This window comes from Anser anser, assembly GCF_964211835.1.
Source record: "Anser anser genome assembly, chromosome: 16".
NCBI lineage: Eukaryota > Metazoa > Chordata > Aves > Anseriformes > Anatidae > Anser > Anser anser.
The window spans coordinates 8,902,360-8,930,321 of record NC_139737.1 but is presented as its reverse complement, the minus strand read 5'-3'; the positions used below and the strand labels follow the sequence as shown (position 1 = coordinate 8,930,321).

Below are 27,962 nucleotides of genomic sequence, written 5' to 3'. Positions count from 1 at the left end.
CCCTCCCTCCCCGCTCCTACACGCATGCGCGCCCTCCCACCCCGCAGCCCCCGCTCTTTTCCCACCATAGAGTTGGCGGAGGCTCCGGCTAGAGCGGCCACGCCGCTCCCGGAAGTGGCACGGTTTGAGCCGGCGGGCGGCAAGATGGCGGAGTGAGTGCGGCGGCGGCCCGCGGGGGGGCGGGGGCCGTTCCCCTCAGCGGGAGCCTCCCCGCGCCCGGCTCGGGCCCTTGGGGCGGCCCGGGCGGCTGCCGGGCCTCGGGGCTGGGCTCTGCGGCGGGGGGCTGCGGGGCGGTGTGGGGAGCTGCGAGGAGCAGCCCGGGGGGAGGCCGGGCCCTTGGGTGGCCCTGAGTGGCCGAGGGTGGTCCCTGAGTGGCCCCAGGTGGCCCCCGGTGGCCGTGGGCCCGGGTCGCTGTCAGGCTGGGTGTCGCTGCGTCAGGCCCTCGCTGCCCCCCCTCGCTGCAGTGCAGGGTGTTTGGTGCCAGCACCACACGAAGACACTGGGCAGTAAAAACCTCAGTGAATGCGAAGCCCCGCTGTCTGTCCGGGGTCAGAGAGCGCTTCTGGAAGCAACCGGGATGTCCTGGTCGTTGGCACAAATCGGTGTGGTGTGGGGTTTCTCGGCTAATTCTTTATCGTGCTGCTCCCGGCTGGTGTAACCACATGTTGTATCGTCCTGACAGGTTTGCAAATGTCACCCATGAAGCCATCAATGTCACCCTCCGCACCACGCTGGCTGCTACCACCAAGCTGGTGGTACCTACACCTGCTAAACCCATCCTTCCAGTTCAGACTGGAGTCCAAGCACAGCAAGAGGAGCAATCTAGTGGCATGACAATTTTTTTTAGTCTTCTTGTATTAGGTGAATGATGAACTGAAAGTCTCTTAATCGCTCTTAAGCATACTCTGCATGTGAGGATGTGGGCTGACTTTCAGAATCATGCTGTTTTATGTCTCCTCTGGTTTTCTGTCTGTGGAGGGTTGTACAGGCACAAGGGTTTAGAATAGTTGAGTGTACACACACAAAATTAATTACCTGACCTCCCCCAGACCCATGGAAACTGAGGCCCATTGCAGACCTTTTCACATTGATCTCAAAGTGCAAACAACATGTTCAATTGGCTTCACGTTCCTAATCAAGCACATGGCATGTGTGCATGTATGAGAGAGATGTTGTCAGAATGCCCTGCGGTGCTTGGATCTCTCTCTGAGTGGAGCATACTGGGTAGATTTCAATTTTGATTGGTTCTAGCACTTCCAGACATCACTCAAGAAACTTTGTTATGTAGGGTGATACCAGAGGGTTGGATTTACCTGCCCAAGTACTAAAGTACAGTATCTATTTGTCTGTCAGGTTTCTAACATTCTTACCAGTGCGAGAGCTACATGCAGATTGCCATAGTTATGTTAACGTTGTTACACATACACAGGCATTTTGAATGGCAGATGCACACCCAATTTTCTGCAGCCTAGGCTGTCATCTTTCCTTTAGTAGAATATAGCTGTCTCCCACCATCTGCTTAGAGCAATGCTGTAGTCAAAACTGTAACAATAACAAAACTTTCACAGAGGATTGCTTGTCTGTTTTCTTTTGTGCGTGTGTGTGCTTGGTTTCTCCAAAGCAAGCTATGCTGAAAGAGCCTTTTCTCTGCCAGACGGGTCAGCCAGTCTTCTAAGTAGCCACTCCTGTAGCAAATGGAGGAAATAATAGCTATGGAGTTGACAGCAGTGCAGAAACTTCTGCAAATCAGTTGGATTTAAAAAGAGAAAAAAAAATTTACTTATTTCTACAGTACCAATTTGTCTTCAAAGAGGGCTGATGTTTTCCCAGTGGTCAGTGGCATAGTAGAATTTGAACAGAAACGAAAGACCGAAGCGAAATGCAGTCGTTCAGAAAACTTGTAAGATTAAAGTAAAATTTCTGAATATGCGTGTCTCGTGGATTTTAAAAGGTCAGAAGAACATTAAGAACAGAGCTATGATTTTTTGACCGTGTTCCAGCCTGTTTATGCCAGTACGATAGCTTAATGCATCTTGAGAGCATCACCCTCAGGACAGAGGAGTTCCATGAACAAAGTGAAACTAGTATAAAAGCTTACTCTTTGTAGTTATTCCCATTCATAGTAATCTCATTTAAGAGTGTAGTAAGGACAAACATAAATGTGCCTACAGTACTCTTAAATCTGGATGTTAGGCGCTGTAAAATGGCCTTTAAAATGTTCTAAACTGGGACAGACTCAGAAGCAGATCTGTCCTGAGCTGCCTGTGTCAAATTCAAGCCCCAGATGTAACATCCCTGAAGTACTGTGAGTTAGTTTCCAATCCCAAATTTCCCATGGCTTGTTCATCTGTTCAAACACTACTTCATTTTCAATAGCCCATTGAGCCAAAAAGTCTTACCTGTCTGTTCTGCTGCATCCATGGGATCCGGGAATATGTCCTTCCGACATATTGGGTGCTCTTCCCTAGGGGGACACTCGAATATTCTTACAGCCTGTCCAGAGCAGTGCTTCTTCCAGCCTTTTGCCTGATCGTTTTACGCCTGATACGTGCAAGCGCCTGGAGGAGATGACATGCTGCCAAATACAAACTGAGCAGTCTTACACAAGGAATAGGTGACAAGCAGCTAAGGAATCTACCGGGCTGCCGCACAGTATTTCTGGTGGTGGGAGTCACTTCTTAGGCCATGGTTGCTTTTTATTTTATTGTCAAAGCAAAGTAAAAAGTAGAAAGAAGCTGGCACTTAGATCTGCTAAATGGAAAGCATATTTGTGCTTGCATTGGAGTTTGCTGGAAATCTGTAGGGTACAGATACTTTATGGATCTGTCCCAGGCAGTAGCAGTGTGGAATGCTTTTAACAGTAATCCTAAATGTCTTTGTTGGACACGTATTATTTGTGCTTAATGGACAGGAAATTGATACAAAACTCAGTAGTACTGGTGGACAAGTGTACAAAAACTGCTTGGGATACGTGATGAGGTTACTGCTCCAACAGTTTGGCAGCTGGTAGTCAAATGTCTGAGTTGCTTGTTAGCTCCTGAACTGCTGCAGTTCCTAGTACAGCACCTAAAGTAAGCAGTTTCAGTCTGCATTAAAGTATTGTGCTGTAAACACCAGTGTTTGAAAACTTACGGATCAATATTGTAAAGATTGGTGGTGTGGAAGTGGAGTAAATGTAGGGAAATGAGTCCTGCCGGTCTTCCTGAATGGAGCTGTCCCTGCTTGTCATTCAGAACCCACAGTTTTGGCCACAAACAATTTGCATGCCAGTAACTGAGCAAATATTATGGTGTATTTCTTGAGACCTTGCTCAGTTTGTAAGCCCATCCTTCCATCCATTCCTATGCACATAAATAAAATGCTACGCTTGTATATGAGCAGGGCGTATGAGATAACAAGGGGGAGAATGCAGGCATCAGTGTGATTCCAATTCCCTAGCACAGGAGAGGAGGACAAAGAAAAGTGACATTTATGAGCTTTGTACTTTGTGATGCTGCACAGTGAATGCAGATCATGATGGAGATGCCAGTAGCACATAGGTGGTGTGAGCCAGCAAGCCACGCCAGTGCTCTGAGTTTCTTGTGGAACATGTCGCACCTTTCAGCCTGTCAATTTAAAGCAGTGTTCTGAACCAGCTGCAGCGTTTTTTTGTTGTTGTTAACTAGAAGGAGCGGTTCAACTGAATCCCTAAGAGCGGTTCACAGAAGCTAGGTCACTGCAGTTACGGCTAGGTTTGTAAACTGCACAGTTTGAAAGAGGCTCTGCTGCGTTTAGCAAGCCACAGTTTGATTCCACCTATGAAACGCTGTTGACTCTGCTTGAGCTTCAGTTGCTTTCTGACAAAATGCGAGCAGTAATAGTTTATATCCTAGGCCATTGCTGAAAGATTCTGTAGTGAATAGAGTGAAATGCATGTGTTGCAGAAATGCAAGCCAGATGTTGTTTCTTTGTCTGACTCTTTGCTGAGCTAGATTAACATGGGAGAAGAATTGCAGTTGCAACATGCAGAATGCTCAAATAAAAATTGGTAGGAATTTAATAATCTAGGTTTATGTGAATCAAGATATTTAAGCAGTTATCCATCCTGCAGCCTCATAGCAACACTAAATGTGAGTAGTAGACTCTTGTCAGGTTCCCAAAACAAGAAGGAAGCAGCCATGAGACTGTTACTGGAACTAGGTTTTGGAGGGGTTGTGATATCTTCGCTTTTGAAGATTTCCAAACTTGACTGGATAAGGCCATGGACAACTTCTTTGACTTCAAAGTTATCCCTGCTTTGAGTAGGAGGTTGGACTAGATGACATCAAGAGATCACTTCCAGTGTAAACTTTTCTGGTTCTGTGATTATCCGTTTACTTAAAGCCCATCTCCTCAAAGAGAGTCAGGTGTGAAAGAGTGTAGCACTGAAATTTTAATTGAGGCTATGTGTATGTGTACTTACAGGTTTTACTTCAAAGATATGGAAATGTTAAAAAAAAAAGACATTAAAATAGTGTGTTCTGTATGACTGTCATTTTTCACAGCTGGTGTTCAGAGAAAATTTTCTTGTAAGCTGAATCAGCCTCTAAAGGCAGTAATATTAGTATTTTTAGAAGATAATTTTAAGTGCTAAAATTTGCCTTAGTTATTTTCTGTCATTTGTAGATTAATTTAAGTATTTCATTGAGAATTAGGAGCCTAAAATTTGGTTATTTTCATTAGTGGTATTCTACTAAATCCTTAGGAAAAGATTTCCTGCATGCATTTTAGAAATACTACTTAAAAGCGTATTTTATTCCCTGCCAACACTTCTAAGTTTTCTACTATTTTTTTTTCTTTACAGCTATCTGCATCATATTGGTGCATTTACTGATAAAATACCGACTTCATTTTTTACCAGAGAGTGTAGCTGTTGTTTCTTTAGGTGAGTAACCATGGCTTTTTTATACTGGATTTGTGTTAATTCAGGGACTCAGTAGTCTGTGCTTGAAATTCTGTGCTTTTGTGTGCTAGCCATCACTAGAAAGGTGTGGCAAAGTGGATGCAGTGAACAAAACAACTAATTCAAAGAATTAAATTGATGAAAAAATTCAAGAAATAAGCATATGTACAGAGAGTGGCCCAGCAAAATGACACATGGGCACTGTAGGGATGTTGCTACCTGGGTACTTTGGCAACAAACCTCCATTCTTGAATCCAGACTTGGATTTAGTCAAGCTGTGGATATAATTGTATCTTGAAAACTTGCCCTGGACTTTCAGATACTTAGTTATCACTGTGCTAGATACCTACTTTCCCTGTAGTACCATGACAAGAGCCATTCCTACGACCTGAGGTAAAAGAACGCCACTCTTAATGATAATCACGTCCTTACCTAATTTGAACCAAATCTGGAGTATTCCTAAGCCTACAGTTTTACGTTATGATAGTTTCACTTATTTGTATGCTGTTGCCTCTGATTTATAAATGTGTAAATGAGAAGGAAATCAGGCCAAATACATTTATTATTTTTTGTACGTAATGTCTAACAATGTTTAAAGAACCTGGTTTAACTAACCCCAGGAAACAGTTTTCCACCTGTCTCTGAAACTTGCTTACCAGCATCTGTGTGATACTTTTGCTTCTACTAGGAGTGACACTTTCACTGACAGCCATTCTAAAACTACAGCACAAAGAGAAAGATGCTTAACGGTAATCCTAACACAGCGTGGAGGAATGTAATACGTGGTGGGCGGGTAGATTTTTGTCTTTCTCCTGGGCTTTGCCTGCTGTAATTTCTGGTACCTTCTTCTGTCGTACCTCTTCGCTGTATTTTCACACCATTTCACAATGGGAGGAAATAAGCTTTCTGGTCCTTGTCAGCACCCAGCACTTTCTGGAAAACAGGAATCTTCTGGCATCTTTTTGGTGCTAGATTGAGAAAATCTTAGAGCTGTTACTTAGAAGAAAAACATATTTTCCCCAAGGCGTAACACCCTGAATTTTTAGTTATCTCTATTTGATGCATGCCACATCACATTACCAGCATAGTAGAAGGTGTTGAAATTCAAAGAGAGATTGTCTTACAAGGTCATATTTGAATTTTGACATTTCCGTGCAGCTGAAAAACAGATAGACCTCTAAGAAATTTGTCATGGTGATGGTGTGGATTTCCTGTGTATTGCATGCACACCTCATCTTTATAGTAGCAGCACCCCTCACCCACCAGACTTCTTGTGTGGTTAGGCTTCTATCTACATGGAAAGAGCGGAGCTGCTGTAGATCATCCTGACTTCTTCATCCTCATGGAAACCAAGTCTTGATTCCCTATTAACACACTTCTCTTTCCTCTCCTTCTTACACATTGCTATTGACAGGTGAGATGATTTGTTTGGTATGTCTTCCAGTGTCTTGAAAGGTTTCAGAAGGACTTTACTCTCTTCACTATCTTTTGTCTTTGTACAGAATTCCCCCATTTAAAGTGCAGCAATATACTGCTCGCTCTTGCTGGCGTAGTTTTGGATTTTCTTTGCTATCATTGCCATTATTCTGCCCCAGGCCAACTATTGGGCAGCACTGAGGTGTTAGGCACGTTTGTGTCACTGCTCCTGCTGAGGGTTGCAGGGAGCAGCAGAGGCACAGACATTCTTCTCTTTCCGTTTCTTGTTCTTGGCATCTGAGCAGCAGGGCAGGGACTTTAGCTGTGCTGATACGTTCTGTGCTCCCGTCACTGCCAACAAAAGCCTGTTCATGAAACTGCTGAGTTTTCCTGCTATGGCTGTCACTATTACTCAAGATCAGTAAGGAGTATCAGTGCATCGTGTTTTCACACAGAAGCCGCATAAGAAACTCGCACAGTTCAGTTTTCAGTGTGCAAACCATTGCGTAGCTGTAGGCTGCCTCCCAAAGCAGACTAGATGATAGCAGCAAATGCAATCCCACTAAGTCAGGAGAATGTTATACCCAGTAGCAACCAGGCTAACAGATGTCCGGTGTCACTTAAGCCTTATTTATTTAGTTTATTGACTCAGTCATATTTAAACTACTGTGAGCTCTGCTGACAGGCCATGGCATCTGTATAATCATTGGAATTGCCAGCTAATTGCTGGTCAGTGAACCTCTGTTACTGGTAATGATCTCCACAGCTGCAAGAGCACAGTTTGAGTTTCAAGTATCCAGTTTTGCTAGCAGTGCCAGAAGTGAGGTGTGTCCTATTTTAACTTGTAAATTAAACAAATGTTCTTGGGCAGTTATTGAGGGCTAAAAAATATGGCAGCTGAACAGATAAGTAAGGTTTTCACAACTGTTTATCCTGCCATTGTCTAAGCTGCTCAGAAGATTGTTCTACCATTTCTAGTGCATATTAGTCTCCTGGTGAACAGGGCTGGAGTGCATTCTCTAAGGGTAGATTTTGATCTTCATCCTTAAAAGGTACTGGAATTTTGTTGGTAAAAATAATTGCCAGAAATTTTTTTCTCTCAGATTTGTTCCTGAAGTTGTTTGTACTAAGAAACTTTGTGTCATGTTATCTAAGGAATGAGGTTAACTTTTATGGACTTAACTGTCCAATTAGCCCCCTGGCAAAAACACTGAACTGATCTTGCTGATGTAATAAATGGAACCATCTGAAAGAAGACTGCTTTCATCCATCTAGTGATAACAGAGAAGTAATTTGTAATGTGTGGGACAGGTTGTACAAACCATTATCAAAGTTTCATTCTGCTGCTCTTAAGCCATCGTGGTGATGCGTTATTTTGTGCAGCCCTCTTCCATGACTTTGCTTAGTGTAATCTTAGTTTAATAGTACAGGTGTGCATAATAGGCAGCCAGAACTAGCCTGTCTTACAGAAAGATGTAAGTTGTGTAGTCCCGGCTCGTCCTTTTCCCTTAACCTCTGCTCTTGCCTTGCACTTACATTGCTGGTCATTTAACTTTTTGATATCATGAAAGGATCTTATCTTTTTGTGACACTGTTGTTAGGATCAGCTTATGATTAGCTCTTCTTCCAAAACAGATTGGGACTGGCCATTTACTTGAGCATCTTGAGCTCACAGGATACCGATGCCCAGCCCAGAGCCTGCAGACCGGTTTTGCCTTCTCCCAGTGGTCCCATTTCTCACAGTTGTGCTGGAGCCCTTTCACTTCTGCAGAAGTGATTTAAGGGATTCTCATTTCCGTTAAATCCCCTCAAAACACAGTTTTATGCAAGGTTTATCAATGCTAATTCATAAAATACTGACAGTTTCTTGGAAAGTGCGCTTCTTGGAGTCTGTGTCCTCAGATGTATAGGGTCTGGTTGTTGGTTTGTTTGGGTTTTTTTCCACATAAACTTGTTAAGTGATACAAGTGCTGTCTGTGCCAGTTGAAGACAGTGTTGCTACTCTGCAAAAATCAGAAACGTTATAGTCCTTGACTTCTGACATCGTTTCCATCCCAGAATAGAAAGCCTGACTGTTAGTACTGAAACCTGTGTTTATCTGGCATGTGAGTGGCTGTATCTGCGTTCTACCCTCCTTCAAAGGACACCAGACCTTTGATGTTCCTTCATTAACGTTTTGCTCTTCTTTTCCATATAAAGCATTTAATGGAACAAGTATTTCTATCCTCTGGAACCAATGCCTTCACATATTTTTGTATGAAAGAAGGCTTAAGCCTCATGGCTTTCTGCGTATGACACATCCATCAGCAGTAATCCATGTGATGCTATTTGTAATACTCTTTTGATAGCTATGGTATGAGGGAATGAAAAACACATGGGTTACAGGAAAGCACACTTAACACTTCTTAGCCACTTCTTACCTTTTATTCAGTGTATTTCACTTCTGCATCTCAGCGTTTGATTATTAAGCCTTCATTCTGTGAATAATAAAAAGAAATATACAGAAACACAGATCTGGAATCTGACCAAAGACAAATTCCTCTTAACTCCTTGGATGCAAGTAATGACAGGCTAAGAATTATCTAAACGGCCAAACAAAATCTTGTTAATTTGGAGTCTTCTGACTTATCTGTTTGAAAATGTGTGGGAGGAAAGAGCACAAAAATCTCTAACCAATGAGTTTGCAGCACCCTTGATAAAATTCTTTTATACCTAAATTAGTATTTCTGCATGACTTAAAATCCATGTAATCCATTTGGGAAATAGTTGTGACAGTATCCCCACCCTGATCAGAATTTGTTGTCTACTCCGTTGCCAGTAAGTGCTATGATTTCATTGAGACAAAATTCACCTCTGTGGAGAAGTCTTTGATTTCACTTAAGCTGTGTTAATGCTGCAAATAGCATTGAAATGACATGGCTGTTTTGTGCTGTTGCACAGTTATCTAACTAACAGCTTCCTGATTCTTTAGGAAGACAGGACAAATTTCATTTGAATGCATTTTAGATGAAAAGCCTTTCTGAGCAGTTAAACCACTTACCTTTAGGAACAGCGAACACAGTACTGCCAATGTGCGTGCTCACTATTTAGATATCCTAAGCAACAATCTTTTGTGTACGGAAGCTATGTAATTATGTAACGTATCGGAAGCTATCTTATATCAGACCCCAACATTTTTTGTGATTTAGGAATGAAAGACCTGCTGCTTTATGTTTTGCCTTGTTTATACTTTTAAAACTTTGTTGACTGACAGTCTATAACAGTTAATGGAAACAGTGGTGTGTTTTGTGAATTTTTAATAATATTATCTCATTGTCTCCTAGGTATCCTTATGGGAGCTTTTATAAAAATCATAGAGGCTCAAAAGCTGGCCAACTGGAAGGTATATTTCAAGCAATTAATTTTTAATTACAGAACAAGCTCTAAATGTTTGAAATAAGACTTAGTAATATTGTTTTCTTTAGAGGTAATTTCCAATAATTTAGTATTTTATACTCTATGCCAAATATTTTATTTTTTTTTTAGTAATAATAACACCAAATATTTGATGTCATGATCCTGCTATTCATTTTCTACACAATATTTATCCCCAAAAAGAGGGTACTATGCATCTTGCACTGTGGGACCAGTTACAGTTAAAAGTACAGCAATTCAATTATTTCTCTTATATAGTTATTGGCTAGATTTAGTCCTTTTCTTCTTTTTAGAGTTAATTTTGTAGGTGTTTAAAAAAGTGTTTTGATACACTGCAAAGTTACATGTTTTACCTGGAGATTCTAATGTAGATTTCACAGAGGAAGAAAGGAGCACCTCTCCAGAATAGCTGTGCTAAAAATTAAGTTATTTACGTATTTTATTTGCATATACTTAAAACTGTAACATATTATGAGGTTGAGAACAGACACTTCACAGAGAATCCATTCAGCATGGCATGTTTCTTGGTACTCCAGAGCTTCTTAGGGAAAGACTGCAAACACCAGTGTGCTTGAGGCAGCAGGATTTCTTACACTGAGACAATGGAAATGTGATTTGAGCTTTACTTCCAGCAGAAAATGTAAGCAAAGCTGCTGTGCAGAAGGATGTCCTTGTCCTGGAACTCCGTGATTTACTTTATGCGAGGAAGTAAATGTTAACAGAGATGATAACCAAACACATGTGACTAGAGAGGCTGTGGGAATCTCCATCCACAACAATATTCAACGCTTGGCTAGATAAAGCCTGGGGCAACCTAAGTTGCTCTGAGTTGGCCTTGCTTAAAGTAGGGGGTTGGATCAGAGACCTCCAGAGGTCCCTTCCAACCTGAATTAATGTGTGATGCCATGAGATCTTACGTGTTTCTTCATGGAGCTACAGAGACTTTGCCAGGGAGGGAGAATCCTGGCAGAAGTGTCCCCAAGAGGTGAAGTCTACAGTGAAGCAAGGGTTTTGCCTCCTGCAGTTTATCCACATAATCAAAGCAATGGACTCTTCGTTATTCCTGCAATAATAATTAATGCAGTATTTAAATTGTGATTTTGTTTAATAGGATCAAACAGTTTATTCAGATTAGATCAGTGAACTGATTGAAATCACAGTGAATTGAATCGCCAGTTTTAAACAGGATTTATATTACTAAAGTGAAAAATCTCGATCTGAGTAGTGAATTTTAATCCTAGCTTGAGGCTTAGTATTTCTTGGCAGTTATTTTCCTAAAGGAAAACTTTCTTTCTGCTCAGTTGAAATACATTAAAATGTATAGATTTTCAGTCAGATGTAGCTTTTTAAATGAAATGTGGTACTCCCATTTTTTCATTGTTATTTTTTAATAATTTCCTTTGGGAAGGTTCAGTGTTATTTCAATAATCATGATATCCTTCAAATTATGCTTCATTTTTGTTTTGCAGGAAGAAGAAATGTTTCGCCCAAATATGTTTTTTCTGCTTTTGCTTCCACCTATTATATTTGAATCTGGATATTCATTGCATAAGGTTAGCCAATGTCAGACACTCATTTTAAATGCTGAGGTTTTGTTTGGAGTAGATTCTGCTTTAAGTTATTGTAGTGAAATCTAGAATAATTGCACTAAATTCCACCATATTCATTCTCAGGCAACTGAGAGTGCAAAAATAATAAGCTCCTTCAACCTAGAATGCAAGGAATTTAGTTTGTTATTGTTAACTGAATGTTGGCAAGGTGGTAGGTGCAGCACAGACGTCATTTTCCTTGGTTGAAGAGGTTTCTTACCTCATTGGAGCCCTACAAGGGCTGATGTGAAGGAGGCAAAATGGGAAGGAGTAGGAACAGAAGTGGGAAAGGTGGGGTTGCTCCTTATGTAAAGAAGGGGAAGGGCAAAAAAGATTGCAAGGGTTTTCACTGTTTGCCTGAGAGGCTGTGTTCCCATGGACATTTCTCACAGTGCTAGTTCTGGCAGAAGCAGTTCTCATCCACCCTGTGTGCTGCCTTTCTGTTTAAACTGTACCACGGAAGAGAGAGAGCAGTGGGAGATAGTAATACTGTGAGTGGTACCATCGCTGAAGACTTTTCTATTCAAAATTGCAACCTAAAGAAATGGACTAGCAGCTGGGTTGTTTACAAGTCTTTTTCACATGCCCTTTCTACAACAGATGGATTCATTTACAGTTTCATCAGGTTGGTCCAAGTGCTTCTGAAAATTAAATTGCTCATCTGAGGATTAGTTTGTTGTTATAGTACCAAACTGACATCCCGTCCTGGATATCACAGGGTTTTGCTGTTGTCCTCAAGAGAGCAAGCTCCTCAGGCAGATTGTGTGGATATATGTCCTAGGATACCTGGAATAAAACTAATGAAGCCTTATTATTTCTGGAACACAGCTGTGAATCAGAATTTAATTTAGATGCAAACCTGAACCATGGCTTTTCCCTCTGTCCATTTTCACTGATTTACTTAATGTGTTATTGTGTTCCAGGGCAATTTTTTTCAGAACATAGGCTCCATCACGCTATTTTCTGTATTTGGCACAGCAATATCAGCTTTCATTGTAGGTGGAGGAATTTATTTCCTGGGCCAGGTAAGAATAACTACTTTGAAGCACTTACATTTATGCCGCTTGCTCTTTGAAAGTCCATTTTTCAAGAACAGGCAAACATAGTGAAAGTGAATTCCTGGGTCACAAAGTCCAGTTCTCTGCTATCATGCTTCCTCAGAGGCAATGCAATATTATCCCGTACATGCTTCATGTTAAAAGCAATTAAGACTTGAGCTGAGTTTTATTTTCTTTTGCTTACTTGATCTTCCCACTGGAAGATTGTTCCAAAACCTGCCTTCTATAAGAGCCATCTTCTTATTTCCAGTGTTAAATTTACTTGTCCTTCAGTTGACAGCTTTCTTTCACTTTTCTGCTTTGGTGTTTCCTCTTAGATCAGTTAACCCAATACATAGACGTAGATGATTATGTCTTCTTTGAGACTTCATTCTGTTAGGCCAAACAGTTGATGCTTTTTGTCTTTGCCTCACACATTTCCGTTCCTTTGACTGCCTTGGTTACTTTACTTACTTGTATCTGTTCCAGTCTGGTCTGGTCTTTCCTGCTTTGGGGTGACCAGAGTTGTAGCAGGGTAATGTTAGGTTGGGTAATATCATTACTATGTTTTTTATTATTATCATTTCTGATATTATTATGGTGTGTTTTTTCATGATAATGAGCTTAAGATTTGATTAATGCTTTTATTTGTAAAAATAGCAGGAAAATATGATCGATTGTGATTCTTTTATGTTTTGCCTATTTCAGGCTGATGTAATTTATAAACTCAACATGACAGACAGGTAAGCTCTTGGGGAAATGGAGTAGTACGTGAAATGGAGCACTCGTCAAGATAACACTGTATATGGGAAATGCACTGTAGTTGGCAAGCTTTTCTGGTTACTCTTTGGATTGCTTAGATTCAATATTGTGTATTACACCAAGAAATTGATCTAATGCTTCTAAACCCTATTACGATGCTCGTATTTCCAAATAGTATCCTGTGCTCAGTTGTTTTGCCAGCCAGGAAACACACTGATGTTTGTTTTCTTTAAACAACCTTTTAAGTTAAAATATGTAAACTTTGATTAGTTGACATGATTAATATATATGAAAAAGGCATAGCTTCCTCGTCCAAATAGTGTCTTAAAAGACATAATGAGCTTTTCAGTATCAGTAATGTAGATTTTTCAAGAACTTGGCAAAGAATCTAATCAGGTTCTTAGGAGGACACCAGCCCAGAGTTCATTTTTGCATTATTTTTGGATTTTCTTTGCTTGTTCATTGTATAGCAAAATACAGCAGTTTTCTGTTAAAATCTATAAATAAGTCAAGTGGCAAGCAGGAAACATAACAAGTAAAACAAGCATGAACAGCAAAAATCTTCCTTATTTGTTACTGTGTTTGATTTTACGCAGCTGAGCAGTCTCATTGCCTCTGTATTGTCCATCTTTGGATGTAATGAAATTTTAGCTGTTCCTTTTAGATGTTGCTTTTTAGTGCTCCTAAACAGGTAACACTATGCATATATGACACATGGTTTAGGCAGTATCTGTAAAATTGTTTGTTTTTTTCTTACTTAGTTGGAGTGAGACGTCGGTACTGTTGTTGAGAGCTGGGAGCTATGTATTTCTCAAATTTCTCTTCCAGCTACACAACAACTTTTCTCTTTGAAAAACAAAACCATCCCTTTTGTCACTTCAAGTTCTTGTTAATGGGAAGAGAGCATAACATTTTACTATGTATAAACACTGTAAGACATAACATCTTTGTTACTAGTTTTTAATATAAGTTTAATAGGTACATATTTTTCTTTCATCTAGTTCTCTTTTTTTTTTTGTTTTGTGCTCTCCCAGTTTTGCATTCGGCTCTTTAATATCTGCAGTTGACCCTGTGGCTACTATTGCCATTTTCAATGCCCTCAATGTGGATCCTGTACTTAACATGTTGGTTTTTGGAGAAAGCATTCTCAATGATGCAGTCTCTATCGTCTTGACCAAGTAAGTGCATTTGAACAATACATATAAGGAAACAGCAGCCACGTTTTTTTCTGTTGATAGGTTGTTCAGATATACAGGAATTCTTCAATCTGCTTTTGGAACAAATCATGTATTTCTGGTACAATGCTGAATTTTGTACTATTAAAAGCAATTCAGAGCATAAACTGCATAGGCAGGAGACATTAAATGGTTGTCTTTTTGCAGCTCCCTTAGTGCCTCATCAAATTGACCCCAGGTTGTTATGTAAGTCTGCAAGTTTATCAGATCTCTTTCCATCTTAGGGTCCTGGCAACTGCAAACCAACATGCATCCTTTCAGGCTTGCACAAAAATATTTATCTTGCCAATTTTGCAGCTGTATCTCCTGTATCATTGGCTTATACCTGGAATCACATTTCAGTCTGGGGGGGATACATTAACATCTATGCAATAGGAACTTATTTTGGGGCTATCACAAGGAACGAGAGCATCCAATGTCTTTATCATTTATCCATGATAGTTCTTTGTGGCTGAAAGAGTAAAAAATAGAGATATATAGCCGTATTTTCATATTACTGCTAAAATCAATAGATATCACTGTGCATGCATACGAGTAGTAGATCAGCTAAGAAGGTAGAGAAGTTAGAGTAATTTTCCTGTGAACTAATAGCTTTTTAATACAGTCATGGTCCCTTTATGGAAGACCGTGAAGACTAAGAGTATTCAGATAGAAAATTAGTTAGAATCCATACCTTTTTGCATGGAATTCTGTGAAAGATATTCCTGAAATTCAAAGAGATTTATTCTCTTTCCTCTTAAGAATGTCTTTGTTTTTCTCCAGTGACCTTCTTGTCTCTCATTCACACCTAAATATTTGATGAGACGTGTCCTTGTTCGTTTGTTTTTCTCAGAGGATCACGTGATCTGACTTTTCTCTTTCATGCCCAGAGTTTTTACCACAGCAAAATGTGTTTTCCTTTCAAAGTTTGAAAATTGTTTTGTAATATTGGGCATTATCATAGCCTATTTACACCATTCTGAGAAGCTTCAGAAGACCAATGCTGGATTTCCAAATTTTTGGCAGAATTAGGTTTCCCTTTGGGGATTACACTAAGACTTGATTTAACATCTTTTTACATTCCTCTTGTTATATATATCACAGTAAAAGCCTTTTAAAAGTACTAGCAACAAAGAAATACAAGTCTTTTTTGTTGTTGTTCTCAAAAGCTGTCTTTTTTGGATTCAGGCTTAGAATTTGTAACTGTTTCTTTTTTTATTATTATTTTTTATTTATCCAGCACTGCGGAAGGTTTGACAAGAGAAAATATGTCAGATGTAAGTGGATGGCAAACCTTTCTACAGGCACTGGGATACTTTCTTAAGATGTTTTTTGGCTCTGCAGCACTTGGCACACTTACCGGCCTTATTTCTGCATTAATATCCTTTTTTAATTTTGGTGATACACAGATAGAAATTGGTGAACTTCAACACTCTAATAGTATTTCCTCTCCCATATTCTTCAGCATTCCTTAGGGGATGTTTCTTAACAGAGATCATTTTGTTGGCTGAGGATTTTCTCATGCTTATTTTGTTTTTGTATTAGTGTGCATGGGTGTATATGAAAAAGTTGCATCAAATTTTTATGAACATAATTAAGGTCTGAAATGCTGTATAGTAGCTTATATTATGTGCACTGGAGTGTTATAAAATACGGTAATTGTTTTGTAAATTCAAAATGCATTAATTCCATTTCAATACTGATCCGTTTTTACAAAAACACAGCTCATTTTCTACATATATAAAACAGTTAATTTAAAAGAAAAAAAAGCTCCTTTTCCCAAGGGCTTTTGAGTCAGACCACCTCGTCTGCCCCTGTGTAATCAGCCAGCTGAATGCAGATACTGTTCTATTTGTTTTTACGTGGAGTTATATTTTGCCTTTTCCACTTGCATGCATTGGTTGCTAAACAACCCAGAAGCTTCTCTGCTGAGATAAGGAAGGATGTTTGTTTAAGTCAGGTACCTTTGTTGAGAGCTTGCTTTAATGTTAACATTGAATTCACCGTAGGTAGCTTTTTTGTTCTAGGCTCATGTAACAGTTATTCATGTCATCTGGGACGTACTGTGAAGTATTTTGTTTGTAAATAACAAGAACAGATTGATTAAATACTGACATGTTTTCTCTTTTGGTTCATTAGCCTGATTCCATGAACTTTTAAATTATTCCATACATCACAATAAAAGAGGGAGACAGATGTTTAACGTTTCTTTGACTGATACCTAAATGATACCAAGAGAAAAGCTGCTTAGTTGCCCAATTACAGTTATTTGTGCCTCAGAGTTAGATTTCCCCCAAACATGCAAAATTTCAGTGTAGCAAAGGAAATTTCTTAATAGTTTCCAGCAGATAAGTATGATTGAAGGTTGCTGCTGTTTCCTGACTCAAGAGGAATGTGAACTTCCATGTGACGGGCCTTTTATCCTCTGAATTTTATCAGAGATGGTAAGTTCAGAGTTGAGACAAGGATATGATTCAAGGAATAAATGAACATGTCTCCTCACTGTTAATATTACTGCAGATCTGTCACATCCATTTGAAAGTAACTAGAAGTCTAGTGACTGACCAGAAAAGTTTATTTGCATGCTTAGTGTGGCAAATAACTAAACAAAATCTGAGGCAAAATCTACTTCTTGTATTTAGCAGCTGTGCTGCAGAACCACACATGAGATGCAAAGCTGAATTTGCAGCCCTTGACAAATGCCCACACTTTTGACTTACAAATGTGAAGTAAGTTTTAAGTATCTTAAATATTTAAGACAAAAATACATTATTTTTGTTAAAAGAGAACTGAAAACTTTTATTTTTTACTTTGCTGTTTCGTAACTCTCTCCTGTTTTTAGGAAAGCCTTTACTATTTAACAATTTGTTGTGGCTTATTTACAGTAGTTTTGGAGAAGAAATTTCAAAGACTGAGTGTATAGGGAGATGGCCCTTGTAGATACAAACAATTTAGCATGCTGTTGTCAGTATTGTGTAGGTACATCAGCAGAACTTTCCTGTCTCTAAGTCTGTCCATTCTGACAGGGTTCTACCAGTGGTAGGTTCTATAAGAAACACTCCTCATAAGAAATTACTAATCTTTCTACACTTGAGTCATGGGACAATTTAAAGACTTTATTAGCTATCCAGTAAGTATGTACTGATTAAGATTAAGCATAATCATTGTTTTGTAACGGAATGGTAACAATTTAAATTTTTCTTTGGATTTTTTTTGACTTACCTTTTCCATAACGTTTTCGTGTGTACGTGCTAAAGCACATTGATTTAAGGAAGACACCCTCCTTAGAGTTTGGGATGATGATTATCTTTGCTTACCTTCCTTACGGACTTGCAGAAGGTATCTCACTCTCAGGTGAGTAGCAAAATGAGTATGTGCAAGTTTCTTTGATAAATTTGAGTAGGTATTTTTGCGTGTCTAAGAGGGCCCCTGTTTTTGTTTTACGTGTTTTCTCATTTAACCTGTGCTCTTACTTCTGACCTTGCCTTACTTTAGGGGAACACTTATTCTCTACTAAATGTTATAAAGGTATAGAAAAGATAATCACAGTTTTCATAAGCATTAGCTAGCCAATGCAAACAGTATTCTCCCGGTTACCTCTGCCTAACACAGAGGTAGGATTTCAGCTGCATGCTGTAGAGCTTAGCTGTGTTAGCTAACTCAGGTAATGGCTGTCCTACTACCCAGTAGCTGTTTTTTTTGCACGTCCTTCAGTGAAGTTAGCTGAGACCAATGAATATTTTATGTATCTCTGGACACCAGGTAGCAGTTCTTCTGAGGGCCAGGAGAAGAGGCTTGCAGGTGAACTTTTTCCATCGTCCTGCAGAATCGAGTACAAAGACCGGGGTCCAGTTCTGCTGGATACCTGGATACCCAACATCCCTGACCTCTGCTGATTTAAGTGGTTTTTAAAGGCAATCAGCTTCCTGTCTCTTTCTCAAAGGAAAGTGGAAAGAGATGCAACAGTTTAATTCATACATCTAGGGAATCTGCTTGGTTCTTTTTTTTTTTTGGTATTGTTCTATTTTTAATTTCATTAAGATCTTGGTGTATATGATAAGAATGTAAGGTAGATGATGTCAGTTGCTCTTCCCATATCCACCAATGCTGTAACTCCATCATAGAAAGCCACCATGTTGCAACTGATTTCTTCTGGGTTATGTTGTCAATTTTGGTCAGTTTTGTCACAAGGAATACAGTAGTCGTTCTTGAAGTGTGCTACTAAATTCTTCCACAGTCCTAGCCATCATCTCAAATGACATCCTCCTCTGGTGTAAGTCTATGCAGCAGCTGTGGAAATGCTTAAAACTTCCTTTAAGATATCTAGCTCCCTATGAACAGTGAACAACTGACAGCTCCTGTGATATGTCTTGAGCAGTTAGAGAAATAGGTTGAAATTCAGATTCTTCTTTCCCATAAATAACCAAGAGCCGTTAAGCAAGGTAGATGGAAAAATCCCAAAGATGCAAGAATACAGTGAAATCTGAGACATCTGTTCTGGCCTACGATATCAGCTGCTGTACCTCCATCCAAGCTGTGCATGTCATTAGGGGAATTGAACTCTATAATGGTAAATTAAGTGGCTATTGTTAATTTCTAAAATTACCTGTAGTAGCTGGTGTAGTGACCTGTATGCTGGAGACAAGGCACGTTCTGCACAGTGACATTCCTTACAGGCCCTACACAGTGGGCTCTATCATCCCACAAAGGTTATTTTTGCCCTGAATTCTCAAGCCTCGCTAGCTTTCTCGTTCTCAGATTGATAGCAAATTGTAGGTAGGCAGTCTTCCTTAATTTTTATCATTTGGTACACCTTACGGGAGTGGATTCACACCCATGCCCTGTTGGTCTCATTCCGCTTCTGGTGGAGCGATTGATTGGCTGATGAGCATGTAGGAAAGAATGACACACTTTTCTAGGAGAGCTAAATCATACAGTTCTCTTGCCTCACTACTCTCAAATTGTTTTTATTACTTTTTGATCTAATCTATGTGTTAAGGAGAGTGAAAGGCAGGAAAAGCAGTCAAGAATCAGTTTATTATTTCCCTTACTTTTATGGGAAAGCATGACATAACAGGGATTTATTCTAGGTTGCAGCTGACCTATATTGGACCTCCTAGCATTTAATATGACCAGTGTAATGAAAACAGCATGAATAGCAGTGGCAATGGAAACCCCAGTCATTGCTTCATAAGCTTTTGCGTTAATATGGGGTGTAAATACAAACAGTATTTTCAGCATGCAAACTATTCTTCTGTTGACTGTTGCATTTTCTCTACAGGTATCATGGCAATCCTCTTCTCTGGCATCGTCATGTCCCACTATACACACCATAACCTCTCCCCGGTTACTCAGATATTAATGCAGCAGACACTGAGAACTGTTGCTTTCATGTGTGGTAGGTGCTACCTTTGGTATATGACTAATACAGTTTAAAAATTGATTTGCATGAAATGATGATTCCAATGGGAGCAGGAGAGATGTGAATTTTCCTCTAGATATTCATATGTCAGTGGTACATACCTTTAAGAGACTTCCTAATAGTGCAGGCTGGGAGGCAGTCAAAAGTCACCTTTCCTGCCATCCTGGATAAAACATACAGTAAATCTTCTCCTTCTCCCATCCTGCAGGCTCCTGCTAAGATTTGCAACAAGATTGATAACCAAGTAGAGATCTCTGACTCCTCTGGTCCACTTTTAGTCACAGGAGATGGATTCTTAGCAGTATTTTTCTGTAAATTATTTTGGATATAAAAAGCTGCTTGCAAAAACAATACCTTCCCAGATTGAAAAGTTGGTTTTGGGAGCGGTCATACAGGCAGCGCAGTGTCCTGTAGCCTTTCCGTTGGTTTATCAAAGGAAAACTTTTGAAGAAATGACTTGATTCGGTATTATATTCCCTATTTTTAGGGGATGGCATGAACATGTTCTATATTGTTTGCAGAAAGATGCATTTGGAACATGGTCGGGGAGTGACATTGCTGCAGACTTAACCACTCACTACCTGAGCACCAGTAGCTCATCAGGTTTTGTCTTAATCTATTACGAGTGCTAAAAACCATGCATTCATTCAAGTCACCAAAGGAGTTAATTTACGCTACTGATAATTTCCTACACATTTACAGCAAGTTTTGGCTATGCAAATGGAAGTAGCCAGTATCCAAAGCATGAGCAATAATGCATTATGCTACAATAACTCAGTTATCGCTACTGTCTGTTTAAAACCTTCCTGTTTGTAACAGCCTCTATGATAAGAGATCTACCTTGCTAGGACACCTACCAGAATAGTAGACTTAGGAAACAGTCTCACTGTGAGATTCTGTAATGCTAAGAAGTTGGTACTTTGGAAGTGAAATGTTTGGATGGAAGTAGTCATTGCGCGTTGGCGGTACTATTTCAGATTTCCAAACATCACTTCTAGAGGTTACTAGAATATGCAAAGGTTGGTAGATCATACAATGCAGTATTTTATTACAGCGAAAGTTGTGAACTCCTACAGTTTACAAGAACTGAAAGTATTTATACATTGGACACTTTATAATAGTGCTCAACATGCGATATATGGGACTGTGTCTGACATATCAGTTTTATAGAGAATCTGATTTAAAGCTGCAGAAGTTGTTAGTGGTTGCTCCTTTAAGCTTGTGTTCTACAGCTTGTCCTGTATTCTTTAAGTAAAAAAATTCCTCAGTCTTTAGAATAAAGAAAAATTTTTAGCACAAGGTTTTGCTAGCTCATAATTATTAGTAATTTACAGCTGAAAAAAGCCTGCTGCACACAGACTAAAGTGCAGTCCAGCAACAGTGAGTATCTGGCTTTTTTGCATAATGGCATTCATGCTTATTTTGAGCATTCAAAGGTCAGGAAATGAATATGAATTTTATGTACCATATGTAATAATGTGTAATAGGAATAGAGAAGGTTTTACAGAATTCTTTATTTCAAATGTGGTTTCTCTTTTTCAGAAACGTGTGTTTTTGCATTTCTTGGCCTGTCAATTTTTAGTTTTCCTCACAAGTTTGAAACATCCTTTGTCATCTGGTGCATAGTAAGTATTTACTTTTTTCAACCTTGTTTAGGTACTTTTTTATGGTACTTGTGGGGAAAAATAAACCCTTACACTTACAATATTTTAGACTATTTGTTGGGTTTTATCGGTGTTTGTAAAAATATTTTTGTATTTTTATATATTGCACAAAGTTAATTCTCACTAATAGCATGAAATTATTAGTTTTGTTCTCAGCACTGTGGTGTACGTATGCATCAGCCTTCTTTAAGGAATTCCAGTTTACTGTTATTTTGGAACCTCAGCATACCAGATTTTTACTAAGAAGGATAAGAACCCTACTTGTTTTGAACCCTGCTAGATTTATTAAAATAAATCTCAAAAGATTTCAAGGTTATTATAAATGCCAGTTTATTCCAGAATTCATTTCCCTGGAAAACAATCCTGAGTTACGTACCTTTAGCTTCATATGAAGAATTTGTGTGAGGGGGCAGTTTGTAGAAACAGCAATGCAAACTAATATAAACTCGGCTACATTTTGTCACTCCAGGACTACAGCTTTTGTGTCTTACTGTCATAGATATTTGCAGTTTGTTTATATTAAACCAATTTAGTCCACACATCACATCTTCACTCTGAGCTTGCCTTCTTTAGAAATAGCCCTTACTCAGAACTTCTCTAATGTCTATTCACTCTTTCACTTCTTTCTTAATTCTTTTTCTTTCTTTCTGTATTTCAGTGTAGTTTTTTGTAGTAATACTTTGGATTATGTTTCACATGGGATTTCCCTACATCTTTTGCTGTTATAATTAAGTGAAACATGAAACGTACATTCTCTTTGCAGAGTGAAAAGAGGAAAATGGGAATCCATTTCCCGTCACATGCCTCAATGCATACTAGTACATTTTAGTCCACGGCTAAAAGGAAGAATTGTTCTCTACAGGTTATAGATTATGATATCAGCACAGGGAACTGCTCTTGCTGCATTGCACATACATACCTAACTTCCTTATCTAATATATATCTAAGGTGTGAAACTTCCTTCTCTGTAGCATTGCCCTCACAGCCATAATGCAAATTGAATAATTTTAGGGTGATTCATAAAAGTAAACAGCACAGTCCTTCAAGGATCCTGCTGACTAATTCTAGGATATTTACCTTTGTAAGGTCTGTTTGTGGTGGAGCTTACAAAGCAATGCTCTTGTGAAAAACGGCTTTTCTGAGTTAGAGTTTTCATTGTATTCATTGATTGTCTGTCAATAAAGCAATGGTACTTTTTTTTTTCCCCTCACAATGTTGCTTGGATGTTTGGTGTATTTTATAACCGTACCCAGGCAAGTGTTGAGGAACTGAATTACATGCCATTTGTTCGGCTTCTGGCCTTTTTCTCTGAGGAACTGGTCCATGGGGAGACAATAGAAATATCTTAGCCTCTTAGCTGCTGTGCCAAGGGAATGATTAAAGGAGCTGAACTGAGGAAAACTTTTACCCAAAGTAATTCTTGGTCTCTCTGGAATGCCTCCTGGGTTTCATTTATTTATTATAAGTAAAGTAGTGTCTGGTCTCTGTCAGTGACAAGTCTGGTTTAATTTCAGTTAAGCAGGCAAAACGTTTAAATGTTAAATTCCACATTGACTGATGCTGAGAGATATTTTTATGCTGGTTTAGCAACACGCCTGTTTATAAGACTTGTGGGTGATAAGGGTTTATTCACCTTAGCTGGTACAAGCTAAATGCAACGCAATTCAGGCCTGGGTGACTGTAACACATCAGTCAGTCTTTTGCTTTGATTTTTGTTTTTCAGGTACTTGTTCTGTTTGGTAGAGCAGTGAATATTTTTCCACTTTCCTACCTACTCAACTTTTTCCGTGATCATAAAATCACCCCCAAAATGATGTTCATCATGTGGTTTAGTGGTAAGTGAAAGCTGAAAGTATGGAGGACTGGAAAAGAATGTTTAATCTCTTTCACTTTGTGGGCTACTCTGAGAGGAACTGGTTTTCCATCTGTGGAAAACTTAATGTTTGCACTGTTCTCAAACCCAAGTGCAATAGATATGTTCTTTCCCCTTTGTGCTACGGGACCGGGCAGTATAGATACCAAATAAAACTTTTCTGCAAGAATCTACTTTCCTAAAAACCTAGCTGCTTCAGTCTGAAAGACAATACCTGAAGGCCTCTTATTCATTTTAGGATGGTAACCAAATGATAGATAACTGGGTGCGGCATAGGATTGTAAAAATCTTTTAAAGGTGGAGGATTCCTGTTGAGTTATCGGGGTGCTAAGGACTAACAATGGTGTTGATTCATTCTTCATCGATTTACTCTTCTCTCTGAAGGTCTACGTGGTGCAATTCCCTATGCCCTCAGCCTTCATTTGGGCTTGGAACCAATCGAGAAGCGACAGCTCATTGGGACAACAACAATCATCATTGTGCTGTTCACAATTTTGCTGCTGGGAGGAGGAACCATGCCCCTCATCAGACTGATTGATATTGAGGACTCCAAAGCACGCAAGAGGAACAAGAAGGACATTAACCTTAGCAAGACAGAGAAGATGGTTTGTTGTTGTTGTCTTATTCAGAGGATTTTTTTTTTTCATTTTCAAGGAAAAAACTAGTATTTTACTATTTACTAAAAAGTAAGATGGAAGTAATGGGCGTATGGTATGAAAAAGCCAAGCAGTATCATTTTAAAATATCCCAAAAACAGAGCTTGGTTAGTGTTTACACAAATAACTGGACAAAGACCTGAAAGTAATTTATCTTAACTCAATCTAATCATAAATTGATCCATACAAATTAAAGTAACCTTAAAGCATAAGACAGATGAGACAGGATAGAGTCATATACAGACAGAAAGTAGCTAGGGTATTATGAGTCATAAATTAATCATAAAAGGCAGATGGAAATTATTTTGAAAAAGTCAAAGCAAAGGCCATGAGAACGTGGTAACAACAGCACCTCTGCGACTGGGTTTTATTTTAAAGTCGTTTCTGGTTAAACAGAAGCATTGAAGAAAACGAACAGCCAGGCTCAAAACTCATCTGCTAAAGACAGGAGTATATGAAGTATCCTGGGAGCATTTTCCTGTTTTGTCCCAAACCATCAAATTGATACACACAGGGTATTATTCTGTGGGGTCTGAAGAACCGCTTCTCTTGGCATAAGGCTTTAAGAAAGTTTGCAGCCTTCAGAATTAGTTTATTCTGTTTACAAAGGTAGATGTCTATAGAAAGAGCTCAGGGATATGGCATGTTCTGAAACAGGGCTTGTTTTCAGTGAGATGTTGACATTAAAGTGTTGCTTGCTATATAAACTCATCATTCAGCTCACAAGAGGAATACCTGCACGCTAGAAATCCATCCGTAGCAATAGTACAGAATTATGGAATATTTGAAGCCTTTCACCTTTCAGCATGAAAAGGGAAGCCAAGTGACTCTGGGAGTCAACAGCTGGACAGATTCATACAGCCATAAGTCCTGGTAGGCTGAGGTGATAATTTCCATTTTGTTCCGGCATAGGAATTGGTTGTGAGAAGGAACAGAGCAGAGTGGGGGCGGATAAAGCAAGCTGGAAGAAAGAACTGCAATATTTCTCAGGTTATTGCAATTTGTGATATTTCTAGGGAAATACCATAGAATCCGAACATTTGTCAGAGCTCACAGAGGAGGAATATGAAGCCCAGTACATAAAACGCCAGGACCTCAAAGGGTTTATGTGGCTTGATGCTAAGTATTTGAATCCTTTCTTCACCAGACGACTCACACAAGAAGTAAGTCTTTCTTGTTTTCTTGAAAAAAAGAAACTCTGTGGTAGAGTTGGTTGTCATTTCACTCTGCACCATTCAAGACTCAAGTGCAGCCATGCAACTTCTACACTAGGAAAAGAGAGCCATGTAATATCTTCCTTGTGCATATGCAGAACAGCTATAATGAAAAGCTGCACTGTAAAATTGCCGGTTGGATTAAGTGAGCACCCCTGAGGACTACCACAATTAAAGTTAAAAAGCTGCATGGATTTATTGAACTTGCCTTTAAGCTTGCAGATTACCATGAAGGGTATCAGGAATTACTACTGATTCTAGGAAAAACTACTGCCACCTTTGCAGAGCTTTTAAAGTGCTATCACACAAAGTTGCTGCCCCTTACTGTACATGGTCCTATGAATTTTTGAGCTGTGATTTTTCTGCAGAGTGCAGCTTTTCTCCTGGAACTATGAATAAGGATTGCAGCCTTCGTGGTTTTTTTTTTTTTAGACTCCTTCACTGGGAGGTGAAGACTGTGGAGCTGTAAATGCAAAGTGGCACCTGACCTGAACAAGTAATTTAACGCTGAGTGGCTCTGAGAGGTGTAAATACTGTGCCATTTTCACTCCGGGCCTTAGAATCCTGAGATTTCTCGGCCATATCACTTTTTTTCTAATTTGCCATAGAATTAAGCATTTTTGCTGTGCAATTAAACATTTTCTGTACAGTGTACCATCTTCCTAGCCTGCTCAAACATATAATTTTTCTTATTTTGTACCTTTATTTTCAAAAGAATGCTTTCAGCACTTTCCTGCAAGAGCCAGAGGAGTTTTTTTTGGTTTTAGTAAAACCAGAAATGAATCAAGAAACAAGGGCAAGCATCTGATTTGTAGTTGGTAGCCAAAAATGCAGGCAACCATCCAGATGGCAACCAAAGGCTAGAAAAATAAGTACGTGAATCACCAAAGCAAGCCACAAGCTTTCCCCTGTCCCTGGGAACACGTAGAGGAGAGTGAGATTCAAAGAAAGGCCATCTAGATGACTCTGACTGTTAAAATCCACAAAGCACAACTGTCTAGAAAAACAGGTAAAAAACATCTCTCAAAAATATCACCCCTGGAAATAATTACTAATTGATTGAGCACTTGATGTGTTCTGGTAGGAAACAGAACGGCTTTGTACACTTAGAGACCACAAACAGATTATTTCCTGAGGAATGTGCTAAACTAGGCTTTCTCTTTCGCTCTCTCAGACACACAAGTAGTGTTGCAGCTCAATAACAACTGTTCTGGGTTTTTTGTGCCTTAGGACTTGCATCATGGGCGCATACAGATGAAAACCCTCACAAACAAATGGTATGAAGAAGTACGACAAGGACCCTCAGGATCTGAAGATGATGAGCAAGAGCTGCTATAGCAGACCAGGGAAGGAGTGCAATGAGTTTATCATTTGATCTTCAAAAAGTGGATTTAAGTATCAAGAGTCTGACTGCACAATAGCTGGAAAATTAATAATGAACTTTCCGATTTGGGGCATATCTTGTTCTGCATATTTAGATATCGCTAGTCAGTGACTGAACCCCTTAAGTGTCAGACACTGGGCTGAATAAAGAACTTTTCAGATTCTATAGCATAGCAGACTCCACACAGCCTCTTAAAAAGCAGAAACATCTGCTATGAAATAATGACATTACTATGTCATTATGTTTAATGCGAGGTCTTCTTCCTATTATGAAATCTGCTGTATATGTGTGAAGTACAAAGCCACTGTATGACTCTGCAAAATAGGATGAGTTGCACTTTTTTAAATATATAGATGTATATATACACACACTCATTCACATGGAGAGTCTTGACAGTTTATACTGTGAATTTGTTTCAGCACTAGTAAGGGAAGTTGGCTGGAATAAATCTATAGCTTATGGGATTTGCACATTATGAAACCAGAGAAGATAAGTACCTTGACAAAAAGCAGATGCTGCACACTTAAGGAAGCACCTATTAAAACTGGTATTTTTGTCATTTAAAAATTTCTCGGTTTCAATTTTATGGTTTTATTTTTTTAAACTATTCTGAGGTGTCTAATCTGATTATGTACTGATTATGGCATGACTTGCAGGGATGGGGGATTATACGATTGTACAGAACTGCATTTGAAATTGTAGTTTTAACTTTTTTTTTCCTTCACTTAAGGAACCGCACAGTTCAGTTTGTCTGTAGTTAGTTGTTGCTCTGTGTTAGCACAGTGGCTTCAAATCTTAGAGAGCAGCAGCTTTTGTTTTACCAAATTCATGAAGTGCCCCTAACGCTCCAGAATTCACCAGTGGAATTTCTGAATTCTGGTTGAAGCAGAAGCAGCATTTTCCACATCGGTAGTTTGATGAACTAAATGCATACATGGGGAAGGAGAGTTTATAAAAATAAAATCCAGGTATAGAAGGCTTATGACATTATGAAATCATCCTCAGTTGGGAAGTGCCAAACAGTGTCCATTAGATTGTCTTGGTAGTATAATTCTTCCTCTTATGCTGTTTCAAATTAATCAGTATTTCACTTTTTCTACATGGCATAGTTCATTTGCTCCATTTGCATACATCTAAACAGACAGCGTTCGTTGCGTTTGCCATGATTACACATACAGGAGTTTGCTATCATGACTGATGCAAACTCCTCATCAGTTATTTGCATATTCATTGTTGAAATGTAAAACTGAAGTTCTGCTTGTAAGTCAGACATGCAAGTGGACATGTTTCTCAAAGCAAGATTTATTTTCGGTCTGGTTTTGTTACTGGGGTTTTTTAATCAACTGCTTACCAGCTGGGAGGAATAAAAGTTCAAGATCGTATTTGGAATCCTAAA

General features: G+C 39.1%; 1 protein-coding gene and 1 long non-coding RNA gene across 3 annotated transcripts; one reads left to right on the top strand and one right to left on the bottom strand.

Moving 5' to 3' along the window:
* SLC9A8 (solute carrier family 9 member A8) lies at positions 1 to 27,962 on the top strand. Its single transcript, XM_083801168.1, has 16 exons — positions 1 to 152; positions 683 to 861; positions 4,823 to 4,903; positions 9,661 to 9,719; positions 11,221 to 11,304; positions 12,264 to 12,365; positions 13,086 to 13,120; positions 14,174 to 14,317; positions 15,594 to 15,732; positions 17,602 to 17,707; positions 19,635 to 19,751; positions 21,318 to 21,400; positions 23,163 to 23,274; positions 23,697 to 23,917; positions 24,985 to 25,131; positions 26,413 to 27,962. Exons 1-16 carry the CDS (start codon positions 25 to 27, stop codon positions 26,518 to 26,520), a joined length of 1,845 nt encoding a protein of 614 aa, XP_083657294.1. The 5' UTR covers positions 1 to 24; the 3' UTR covers positions 26,521 to 27,962.
* On the bottom strand, positions 683 to 9,654 carry LOC310882425. 2 transcript variants are annotated; one of them, XR_014572955.1, is made up of 3 exons: positions 9,378 to 9,654; positions 8,758 to 8,814; positions 683 to 2,558 (listed from the first exon to the last, which is right to left on the bottom strand). It is a non-coding gene; the product is annotated as an uncharacterized lncRNA (long non-coding RNA). The 2 variants fall into 2 exon arrangements; XR_014572954.1 differs by having other exon boundaries at positions 8,758 to 9,654.